This window comes from Prunus dulcis, chromosome 1 (genome assembly GCF_902201215.1).
Source record: "Prunus dulcis chromosome 1, ALMONDv2, whole genome shotgun sequence".
Classification (NCBI taxonomy): domain Eukaryota; kingdom Viridiplantae; phylum Streptophyta; class Magnoliopsida; order Rosales; family Rosaceae; genus Prunus; species Prunus dulcis.
In genome coordinates, this window is record NC_047650.1 from 14,146,365 (window position 1) to 14,159,615 (window position 13,251).

At 39.7% G+C, this 13,251-nt stretch overlaps 1 protein-coding gene across 1 annotated transcript; it reads left to right on the forward strand.

Annotated features, from left to right (window-relative positions):
* The first annotated feature begins 837 nt into the window (after positions 1-837).
* On the forward strand, positions 838-2,115 carry LOC117614732. The gene has a single exon (XM_034343633.1). It carries the CDS (start codon positions 838-840, stop codon positions 2,113-2,115), a length of 1,278 nt encoding a protein of 425 aa, XP_034199524.1.
* The last annotated feature ends 11,136 nt before the right edge of the window (positions 2,116-13,251 follow it).

Here is a 13,251-nt window from a genome sequence, read left to right on the forward strand (position 1 = left end):
ATTTGTATATGTTCTATGCATAGAATATGATTTTATTATTTTATTTTGGTTTGTGGTATAATTTATCATGTCCTTAATAAAATTTGTAATTTGTTTGTAGATGAAGAAACAACCTAAAATTGATGGATTTTACAAAAGAAAACATATTGAAGTTACCTCATCTGTACCTGATTCTAATATTAAGACAATAGAATATGAAAATCGTTATGAATCTCCAAGAATTGAGACTATTGACAATGAAGTTGATATTAGTACTTTAGAGCGCGACCCAGGGCTACGTCCGCAAATATGGAATTATCCTGTTAATCAACGTGACGAAATTTGACGAGCTTACATTAACGTCGGTCCATACCAACCTATACTTTCCAAGTATCCAAAATCTGGATCAGTAACTCATTAGCATAGCATTCAAAGTTCATGGTTCAAATTATTTCCTGTGTGGTTAGAATATTCACCTGTGAAAGATGCAGCTTTTTGTCTACAGTGCTATCTTTTTAACAAACCATCTGGACATTCTGGAAAAAAATGCTTTCACTCTTGAGGGATTTCAAAGTTGGAAGAAAGTTAGAGATGGAAAAAATTGTTCTTTTCTAAATCACGAGGGGAAAGATCCTAACTCCCCCCCATAAGATTGCTGAAATATCATGATTGGATTTGATGAATCAATTCCAGCATATACAGAAAGTCATTGAGAATTATTCTTCCCAACAAATTGCAGACAATCGACTACGACTTAAGGCAACAATTGAAGCAGTCAGGTGGCTTGCATTCCAAGGATGTGCTTTTAGAGGCCATGATGAAAAAAAGAATTCAATCAATTGTGGAAATTTTCTTCAAATGTTAGAAATATTGGCTGCATATAATGAAAAAGTTGCTGGAGTTATCTTAGATAAAGCTCCCAAAAATGCCTCTTACACATCCTCAAGAGAAGTTATTCATGTTCACCACTTTTTCACGAAATTGACTTCTATTATCAATATTGTTGGTGCTTCATGCAAGCGTAATGATGAACTGAAAAATGCTCAAGCTGCTGAAATTGAGCACATGATTGCAATTGATGAGCTCGAGAGTGGGAAAGGAGTGAACCAAATTGGCACCTTACAACGTGCTGGTGATACTCGTTGGGGTTCTCATTTGAAATCGATTACTAGCTTGGTAAATATGTTTAGTGCAACATGCATAGTTCTAATTAATATAATTGATAACAGAACTACTTATTCTCAACGAGGAGATGCTGATGCAGTTTATGAGGCAATGACTTCATATGAATTTGTCTTTATCTTACATCTTATGAAAGAACTTATGGAGATCACTAATGATCTTTGTCCAGCTTTGCAATGTCAATCCCAAGACATCATAAATGCCATGAATCTTGTTTCTTCCACTAAAGCACTCATCCAAGAATTAAGAGATGATGGATGGGATTCTTTGCTTACCAAGGTGAATTCTTTTTGTGAAGCACGGAACATAGATATCCTAGATATGAATGCTTGTTATATTGCAAGACGAGGTAGAGCTTGCCATCAACAAGATGATTTTACTATTAAGCATTATTATATGATAGATATTTTTTATGCTACAATAGATTCTCAACTTCAAGAATTAAATAGCAGATTTAGTGATCAAACAACAGAGCTACTTATTATGGGGTCGGCTTTGGATCCTCGTGAAGTGAATAAATCTTTTAGGATTGATGATATTTGTCAATTGGTAGATAAGTTATATCCACAAGACTTTGAAGATCATGAGAAGATAGGTTTGAGAAGACAACTTCAACATTTTGAGAGTGACGTCGTTAGACTTCCAGAGTTCAAAAACTTGTCAAGAATTTCTGATCTATCTCAATGGATGGTAACGACTAGAAGATCAACGACATATCCACTTGTTTATAGAGTGGTTGTGCTTGTGCTTACTCTTCCTGTTTCTACAGCAACTGCAGAGCGATCATTTTCTGCTATGCGTATAGTAAAAACTAGGCTCCGTAACAAGATGGAAGACGAATTTCTCACAGACTCTTTGATTATGTACATCAAAAGGGAAATTGCAGAAAAGTTTAGTATTGACTCAATCATAGATGGTTTTCGAGATATGAAAGAACGACGAGTGTTATTCTGATACCTAATTGAATAAACAATTATTTTTTGCCTTTAATTTTTCCAAACATTGTTAAGGTTGAAAATTTGAAAATTTTTAATGTCTTGTTTGGTTTATATATTGGCCTCCCAACACATAAATTCCTGGCTCCACCACTGCCAAGGCCCTAGTCTTTGATTGATATAATTATTATTAATCAAAGCCGAGCCTATAGCCAAGCCCATTAGCCCAACTCTCAATGTTAACTACACTTACCAATAGTGGAGGATCCAAGAATTTTTCAAGAGAGGGGCAATAATGATTTTGGTACTGCCCAAGGACTGAATAAAAAACATATTTTGAAATGAACTAGACTTTCAGATAATTTTAGGGTTAACTAGCACGGTAAAATAAATACAAAAATAATAATAATAACATATTATCATAGTAAAAAAAGATTAATCAAGTCCTAATTAAACAAAAACTCTAATATTCAAATTGTGATGTGAGTGCATCGTGCAAGGATTCTTCTGCAACTGCACCTCCTTGGGCCTCTGTAGGTTCGCCACTGCTTACCAAACCATCATAGTACTTTAATAAACACTTTTATAGGAGTGTGGATTTTCAATATAGAACTTTCACATAGGGCACCTCAAAAGATAAGCCTACATAGAATCCTTATTTTTATTATCGGTGCAATGTGGAAATATATTTGAACAGTATAGCCGCTGGACTATACGTTAAAAATAGAAAATTTGAATTACTATTTATTGAGTAATATGATTCATGAAGTTAATTAAAATATTTAATACTAATTATTCACTAAAGAAATAATCATTAAAATAGTGCAAAGATAATATTTAATTACTAAAAATAAAATAAAATAAATTCACCTAAGCATACTAAGTTTATATATATTTTTTTTTTTAAAATCTCTTCCGATGAAAGTTCATTGGCAAAAGTCTATCCCGGCGACATTTGACGAATTAGAGCTTTACCGACAAACTTTCGTAGGGAGAAATTAAAAATAAATAAAAATCTAAAAACCAAGTAAGGCCGACCGACTATACTATTTTTTAATAAAATAAAAAATAAAAAACCGAGTATAGCTGAGGTAAAAAAGAGGACCCCTTGCGATTAGACGCCACGTGTCAAAATACGTATAGCAGGCCGGTTATACTATTTTTTAAAATAATTAAAGAAGCAAGTATAGCCGCCTGGCTATACTAGTTATTAAAAAAAAGGAAAAACCGAGTGTAGCCGTGTGGCTATGCTAAGATTCACGTAAAAAAAGAGGAATTAGGAGCCCACGTGTCAAAATAAGTATAGCCGACCAGCTATACGTTTTTTAAATTAGGAAAAAAAAGAGTACAGCCGCCCGGCTATACTATTTTCGAAGAGTTAAATATTTCTTTTTCAGAAAGAGAGCAGGTGCACCCCATGATGAAGTACTAGGATGGATATATTCCTTTGCTTGTAATTCTTGGAGTTGTATCTTAAGTTCTTTCAGTTCAGCTGGGGCCATGCGATGAGGAGGTATATAAATAGGTGTTGTACCTGGGTATATTTCTATAGCAAACTCTACTTCACGCTCTGGAGGTAAGCCATGCAAATCTTCGGGAAAAACATCGTTAAATTCCTTTATACATGAATAAGTTGTATTGGAGATTTTTCTACTTCTTCAGTTCCGATTCTAGCTATCCAACTCAAATATTTATAATCTCCAACACCATATTTCTGGATTTCCTATTTCACAAAGAAACTAAAGGTTTCTTCCTTATGAGTATTGATGGTAATTCTTCTTTTATCACAGTCAATTGTAACTTGGTACTGTGTAAGCTAATCCATTCCTATAATAATATCATATTCCAACATTTCCAATACAATCAAATCAACAACAATTCTATGCCCCAACATCTCTATCATGCAAGATCTACATACTTTATCAACTTCTAGACTACCACCCAAAGGAGATCCAATTAACAAAGAAGGTTTCATATTTTCAGATTCTAACTCAAGCGTTGATGCAAAAGATGTGGGTATAAAAGAGTGTGTAGTTCCACAATCAACTAACACTCTAGCCCAAGAGTTGAATACCAAAAACATACCTTCTATTGTCTTAGGCTTAGTTTGATCTATCACATTTCCCACAACGTATACTCTTCCTTGTGTGAATTGTCCAGATTTCTTTCCAACTGCAGGGACCCTTGGTCTTATTTGAGAAGATTATCCTCCTGGATGTTGTGATGATTGGCTAGTAATTGGCCTTGCCCAGTTAGACTGAGGTTGAAAAGTAGTATAACTTTGAGGTGGCGGTGGAGCACGAAAAGGTACTTGTGGAGGTTGAAAAGCAGTATAACTTTGAATGTCTATTGTACTTGAGGTCCTTGATATCTTTGTAGTTGTGGACAAAATCTCTTTACATGTCCCACTTGTTTGCAGTAATAACATAGTGGTGGTCCAAACTTTTCTTGTGATTGACACTGAGGAGTATGAAATCTTGTCCGTTTATTTATTTGTCCACTACTTGAATCCCAAGTTCCCTTAGTTTCAGGTCTTTGCTCTGCTATATGTGCTCTATCAACCACATCAGCATACTTGCTTAACTTCAAAATGTCAACCCTGTCCAAAATTGACGGTCTCAATCATTCTTCAAATCATTTTGCTTTTCTTGCATCATCAGGGATCAGATATGGTGCAAAACGCATGAGTTCTTCAAACTTAGATTGATATTGATCAACAGTTAAGTTGCCTTGGACAAGGTTAACAAACTCCCTTGCTTTCATTGCTTTCATAGTACTTGGAAAATACTTTCGAATGCCTTCCAAGTTGTAATTTCAGTATTAGGCATACTCAGAATCGACTCCCACCAAAGGTATGCTTGTCCTTCCAGATAGGTACAAACAATAACAACTTTAATGTCTTCTGGAATTCTTTGTTTATCCATCTTTCTCTTAATTTGCCCCCAACCATTCTTCAGATGCCATAGGATTTGGTTCACCTTTAAATATCGTTGGTTTCGTCTTACGAAATTGTCCTTGTATCCTCATAACTCGATCTTCTTCAGTTTCATGACGGCGATCTTGGTTACTATTTTCTCTAATTGCTGACGCCATATCCTGAATGGCTAAGACTACTCCAACATTTCCATTGAACTCATTTCCAAATTTAGCCATCTTAAATGAATAAAAAGAAAATTATCTAAAAACAATATTATGAAATAGTAAAATATAAGTTTAAGAGAAAGAAGAAACAAAACACTCATTTATTATATTTCACAAAATTTTTACAAAAGTACACACAATTTTTCAAAAACTTAAACTTATCTTATAAAACCTGACGGTTTGTTTCTACAACTATAAACATTTATACAACTGTCCTTCTTCAGTACTAGTTTTCTTCATCCGAACTAATAATAATCACTTCGGATGGTGACTGAACTTCTATAGGCCTAGTGACTGATCCAATTGACTCAGTAGGCTCCCAAGTAGACTCATAAGTAAGTTCCTGAGCAAATTCCTCATTATCCCTTGGAGGATTTGGGATATAAGGGAACCACCGCAGTCAATGCAAATCAATGCCTCATCTCCAGCAATCTTGCCGTTGCCAAATAAGGCTCTTCCAGCAGCTCCGTCGTCAACTCCTCAGAATCAATCAAAGGCTTCCCTTCCTAATTTATCTTCAGGTTGACTTTGTATATTAACTCTAATTGATTTTGTATTCAATCACACATCTACTTACTCCAGTTAGCATCATCAATTCTGTATATAAACTTTGTACTGCTCATTATATTATTCATTAAGTGAATACAAAAACATCATTTCCAATACTATTATTTACATGGTATCAGAGCTTTAAGCTCCAACAAGTATATCTTCTTGATCCTCCTTTTTTTTTTTTTTTTTTTTACCCTTCACAATGAGTACTGAGTCTACACAGACCCCTGAACCCAGCACCACCGTCACTCCCAACAGTTTGGTGATCAGCACTGACACCTCAAATTCGTTGATTACAATCAACGCTGCTTCCCAATTACTCGTCAAACTCACACCTCTAAACTATCCGTCATGGCATGCACAGTTCAATGCCCTCTTCTTGGGGTATGATCTACTAGGCTATAGAGATGGCTCTCATTCTTGCCCTCCCAAACCAGCCACTGCCTCCCCAACATCACCCCATACTCTTTGGGTGCGCCAAGACTAGTTATTGCTTCATGCAATTCTCGCTTTCGTGTCCGGGCAAGTCATATCTCTTATTGCCACCGCCACCGCATCCAAGGTTGCTAGGGACAAACTCAACCAACTCTACGTCAACAAGGCTCGATCTAGAGCCATGGGCCTCAAAGAGCTCATCTTTCTCACGCGACGTGACTCCAAAACTGTTTCTGAGTACCTCCAGTGTGTCAAAGCCATAGCTGATGAACTTGATGTCCTTCTCTCTGATGACGATCTCATCATCCACATCCTTAATGGCGTCGGCCCCTAGTTCAAAGAAATTTCAGCCTCTGTCTGTGCTCGTGATTCATCTATCTCTTTCGAGATTCTTCATGATAAACTTGTGGAGTATGAAACAACCCTCGAACGAGAAGAAAGTGCCACTCCTGGGCCTGTGATCATAGCAAATACTGCTCAGCAATCTCAATCTTTCCATTGAGGACCTCGTAACAACCAACCAAATCAATCCTGCCCTAGCCATCACTTTGGTCCTCGCTATTCTCGCCATTCTGCCGTTGCAAATTCTTCCGGCAGCAACTTTTCTAACAGCAGCTACTTTAGTGGGTCTAACTCTCGACGTTCTACCAATTTCTCTAGTACTAGTTACATGGGCTTTTGTCAATTGTGCGATCAACAAGATCACAGTGCCAAACGATGCCCTCATGTCCAACTTGCTCAGAACCACCACCCCGTGGCAAATCCTACCAGTAGTTCTTGCACTTCACCTTCCCTACTTGGCTCCTTGATGACTTCGGTTCCTCCCATCATGTGACAGCTGATCCCAACAACCTCTCTCAGCACTTGCCCTAGGAAGGTCCTGATGAAATTGTGATTGGTAATGGTAAAGATTTACATATTACACATGTTGGTTCCACCCATCTCTCTTCTCCTTCATCTCACCATTTCTCTTTCTCTCTCTGATGTGTTATGTGTACCTTCCATTCGCAAAGATTTGATATCTATCTCTAAATTCAATAAACAAAAAACACTTCTATTGAACTATTTGCTGATTTCTTTCTTGTGAAGGATTTGAACAAGGGGGCGGTTCTTCTCCGAGGCCCGAATAAGGATGATGTGTATGGGTGGCCCCGCTCTATTCGACCAATGGCTATGGTGGGTGTGGCAACTCCTCAATCTGTGTGGCATCAACGTTTAGGTCATCCTCATCATCGTACCCTTCTACAAATCATTCAATCTTCGTCCCTCCCTGTGTCCTCTAAATTTCCCCTAGAGTCTTCCTGTGTCTCATGTCAATGTAATAAAAGCCATAGGCTCCTCTTTCGTGCTTCATCTCTCAAAAGTAGGGGTCCCCTTGACATTCTCTACAGTGATGTTTGGGGTCCTGCACCCTGCTCTTCTATTGATGGTTTTAGTATTATGTCATCTTTGTTGATCATTTCACAAAATATATTTGGTTATATCCAATTAAGTTTAAGTTTGATGTGTTTTCTGTTTTCACAAAATTCAAAGCTTTTGTTGAGAATTATTTCAAAACTAAAATTATTACCCTTTACTATGATGGAGGTGGTGAATTTGTGAAATTAAAAAAATTTCTTGTCACCCATGGCATTACCCGTCTCACCACCCCACCTTACACGCCTCAACATAATGGTTTGGCAGAATGTCGTCATCGTCATGTTGTTGAAACTGGTCTTACCTTACTCCATCATGCTTCCATGCATTTATCCTATTGGTCCTATGCATTCCAAACAGCTGCTTACCTTATAAATCGCATGCCTACTCCCACCCTCCAAAATATTTCTCCTTATACTGCTCTCTTTGGCCAAAACCCTAATTACCAAAAACTTCGTATTTTCGGGTGTGTGTGTGTGTGTGTGTGTTATCCTTGGTTACATCCGTACAAATCTCAAACTTTTTCCTAGGTCTCGTCCATGTATTTTTCTCGGTTATTCCATCTCACAAAGTGCGTATCAATGCCTTGATCTTTCTACCAACCGTCTTTTTCTTTCTCACCATGTCCAATTTGATGAATCCACATTTCCGTTCGCTACTCATGACCCTACTGCCTCTCGTGTCTCCTCTTCGAGTCTTTCGACCTGGTCGGCTTTTCTCCCATCTCTAGTTTCGGTTCCTGTTCACCATGCCACCACTCCGCACCCTCCTTCACCGCCGCCAATCAACTCGCCACCATCACAGGGCCCTCAGCCCCTGCCATCCTTGTCCTCGGAGGAGTTTTGCTCTCCAGCCCCTTTTTCCCCTTCTAGCACTCATTCCGACACCCCTTCAGGCACCCCTTCCAGCACCCCTTCAGACACTTCTTCTGGCACCCCTTCCGGCACTCATTCCTCTCATCAAACACTGCCACCTCTTCATCCATCCAGCACCTCCCCACACCTCCTCACCCACCTTCCCCATCATCACCTCCCATTACTACTCCCAATCATCATCCCATGGTTACCCGCTCTAAAAACAACATCTTCAAGCCCAAGCATCTCTATGCCATAACCAAACATCCACTTCCCTCAACCTTGGAACCCACATGTGTTTCTCAGGCTACTCGGGACCCTCTTTGGCATGCTGCAATGTCTGCTGAGTTTACAGCGTTAATTTGCAATGGCACATGGGAACTTGTTCCCCCAAATCCTCATCATAATCTTATTGGGTGCAAATGGGTATTCCACATCAAATGCCATCCTGATGGCGCTATTGATCGGTATAAGGCTCTCTTGGTGGCTAAAGGGTTTTATCAACGCCTTGACATTGATTTCTTTGACACTTTCAGTCCTGTTGTGAAACCCACTACCATTCGGGTTGTCTTACATCTCGCACTCTCCTCTGGCTGGCCTATATGACAATTGGATGTTAATAATGCATTTCTTCATGGATCTTTTACTGAAGATGTGTATATGTCTCAGCCTCCCGGCTTCATTGATCCCAATTTCCCCGGTCATGTGTGCAAGCTCCGCAAAGCTTTGTACGGCCTCAAACAAGCACCGTGTGCTTGGTACAAAGAGTTGAGCTCGTTCTTTTTATTTACCTCCATAAAGGCATTGTTATTTATTTTCTTATGTATGTTGACGACCTTGTTGTCACAAGAAATAATGCCTCACTTGTTTCTCAGTTTGTTCATGCTCTTGCTAGGAGGTTCTCTGTCAAGGATCTTGGATCCCTTAATTCTTTTCTCGATGTTGAAGTTGTGCCTACAACAACTGGTCTCTTTTTGTCTCAACACAAGTATATCTTTGATCTTTTGAGCAAAGCCCACATGGATGGTGCAAAGGAAGTCAGTACACCCATGACCACTTCCAATTCTCTCGTGCTTCATGATGGTTCTCCTCCGACTGATGCCACTAAGTATCGCCAACTAGTTGGTGGTCTTCAATATCTTAGTCTCACTCTCCCTAACATCACATTTTGCTGTCAACAAGATCTCTAAATTTATGCATCAACCATCTCGCATTCACTGGTAAACGCTCTCGCTACCTCAAAGGCACCATCTACCATGGTCTTCTTCTTAAACGCTCTCGCACTATTACCTTGTTTGCTTTTTTTGACGCGAATTGGGCTGGGAACCGTGATGATTGAACATCCACCACAGCCTATGTTGTCTCTCTTGGCGATAATCTCATTTCTTGGAGCTCCCACAAACAACGAGCCGTTGCTCGCTCATCCACCGAAGCTGAGTACCATGCCATTGCTTGCACAGTCGCTGAACTTGCTTGGATAAAATCCCTTCTATTTCTTGTGACAATATCGGTGCCACCTTCTACTGTGCCAATCTTGTTCTCTACTCTCGCATGAAACACATTGACATTGATTTTTAGTTTGTTCGTGATTTAGTCACTCGTGGGCTCCTTCAGGTCTCTCATGTTTCCACCACTGATCAACTTGCCGATGCCCTCACAAAGCCTCTGTCTCGCCACCGTTTTCAACTTCTCCGGTCCAAGATTGGTGTTGCTTGACAGGACCCACCCCAAATTTTCCTAAACCCGAGACGAATCCTGTGGAAATTCCGACATCACTCTGATGCCGGGCCCACTTACTAAAGACCGAGACTTTCTACCAAAATTTTGGCAGAGTCTCCCCTGTAATTAGAACAATCCCAACAATTTCAACCTGCATAAAACACATTTAATATCCCAACAGGCAGCACGCACAATATAATTTCATGCAATTCACAAACTCGGCCTTCGGCCTTCACATAAACCGAAGCGAAACCGAACTACCAACAAAGCCCTTAAGCCAAATATTGCCTTAAGCAAGGCAAATAATAAGCTCAAATAAGAATTATGAATACCAAACGCAACTCACAACATCTAACTTTCCGAATTGCAACATACGAGGTTTTAACCTCCTAACACAATCACATCTTGTTCTCACCTGAATTTCAGGACCAATGACAAGGTCTGCACTACATTCAATAAAAGTTTAATCCGTGGCTGCACCTAGGCACTACCCTAGGTCGCCTACGTACACTTACTGAGGGATCAAGCCACATGTAATTCTTCGACAACAAAAATCACGAATTCCTTAAATATAATAAAACGTTGAAACAATCTTACGTTTGTAACCCGACTCTTAAATTATTTAATTTATTATTACGACACAAACCACATCTAAAATTCATAATTTTCAAATCAAACCTTCTACATAAAACCATACATGTAACCACCCGCATATCCTGCTATCACCCGCGAAGGGTATATGGAACACATAGTTTCATCCGAAGGCAACCATGTAATCTTTTTCGAAGGCAACCGGTATATTTTTCGAAGGCAACAATATCATCTTTTCCGAAGGCAACCAGTATCCAATATATTTTCCGAAGGCAACCGGTATATTTTCCGAAGGCAACCAATATATTTTCCAAAGGCAATCAGGGAATGGGGGAAACTAACCAACCACCTGTGTAGACAAATCGGGCAGGTGGCTGGGGAACTGACCGGACACTTGCAAAGTGATCTCAATGCAGGTACAGGCAAATCACTGGCCGGACACCTACAGAGTAATCTCTATGTAGGTACATGAATATCCACTAGCCGGACACCCACATAAGCGGGTACAGGCAATATCCACTGGCCGGACACCTACAGAGTAATCTCCATGTAGGTACAGGCAATCCAAATCAATGCACACACTCTGCCCAAAGCAATCAACCCAATTCCCAAATTCTTTGTCAAAACTGTCATAAAAGTTTCACCATTTCCACACATCCACTTCCCCAATGTTATGTTCCCAATCCTTTCTCGACTTCCCAAAGATCCGCTTATCAGTAAATGAACAAATCCCAATATAACATGATAATCCTTTATTCATCTCCCAATTAATCACATAATCTCCCCATACGCCGGAAAATCCAATGCCATGTACAGGGTCTGTCAACACGCCTGAAAATCCTACGCCATGTGTGACCTATCATCTCATACATAATTTCCCACAATAATATTTATTTTCGAATTCCCCTAGTTTAAAACAGCAAACTAATATGCTAATCCCACATAATCAACATAACTCAACAATGCTCAAGACCTGTCATTAGGATCATTATAATCCTCCTAGGAAGGTAAAACTACCTCGGAAGACTCACGGTCAACCAAAGGTCAACCTACCCAAACTTTGTCAAACGGGTCCACGGGGCCCCCGACCTCAGTTTTACTATCTGAAAGTTCCTATGGTTTCCACAAGGTTTAGGATACACTTCCTGCAAGTTTGGTCCGGATCGGACAGTCGGATCGCTCACGATCGCACGATCAGACGGTTACTGTGAACCAAGCCCTAAGGTGGGCATTTTCGGAGTATCCAAGACTACATTTTATGATCCGTCGAATCCCACACGATCCTGAGAATGTCTACATTAACATATTATAAATTCAAGACTATCCAATGGTTCAAACCTATCGAATCGGGATAACGCACAATATGTTATATCCGTTCGAGACTCAAACGGTATCCAAATTGAAATCCGAGCACACCTACGCGCTCGAGACAACAAAGGGATCATATCGGGACACAATGCCACTTTTCTACAATGCCCACGCGCCGGCAGCACGTGGGTGCCCAAAGCTATTACGCATCGCCGAAAAATCTCAAAATCACAACTCAAGGTTCCTACCCTAGGTTTAACACCCTATTTGGGGTCACCTTTGTTCTTGGACCTACCCCAAAAACTGACCAGAAGTGGCCGAAAAAGCAAACCCAAAATCGGCAAAATTTCAAAATGAAAATCAACTAACCTAACCTCAAAATTAATGAAACCTATCCCACCATCAGCTAGATCATGAAAATAGGTGGAAATCCAAACCTTATACTTCCAAATAGGTGGAGAAATGAGAGAGAACGAGAGGTTTGAAAATTCTAGAACAACCGACTGGTTTTCTGCAATTTTCAGCCAACACAGAGGATGGCAGTGGCTAGGAACAGTCGGGAAAGGAAGAGGAGTTGGCCGCGGTTCGAACGGGTCCTGCCTTGTGGCTGGTGGTGGTCTGTGGTGGCTACGGTGGCTCTTAGAAGCCACGGCTGGAAGAAAAAAAGAAGGGGGATGGGGCTGCGCGCGCGCACGAGGGGGGGTGTGGGTGGCGGGGGTTGGGTTGGGGTGAGAGAGAGGGAGAAAAATCAGATTTTTTATTTAACCTTTTTTTCCAAAATTACGGTTATGCCATTGAATTTCTTTTGATCGCCATTTCTCCGTTACAACTCCGATTCGAGTCCACTACGTGCCTACGGACTCATTTCAACGTGTTCTACGCAAGCTACAATCGGAATTCCCAAATTCCTTCCCAAACTTAAAATAACCTTTTCGCTCCTTATAGTGGTAAATAATATTTTAATTTCTCGAAAACCTTAATTAATTCAAATCATTTTATTTTAAATGTTTGTTTCAATTTATTTCCTCATTTAAATTTATTCTGTCTTACTTTAATTATCTAAACACTTTTTCGGACCGGGATGTAACAATTTCACTAAAGTCTCCCCGGTCAACAAGTCAACATATAAACCTATTAAA

Excerpts from the sequence above, each read along its gene's own strand:
- LOC117614732 (XM_034343633.1), top strand. The coding sequence starts at position 838 with ATGTTAGAAATATTGGCTGCATATAATGAAAAAGTTGCTGGAGTTATC.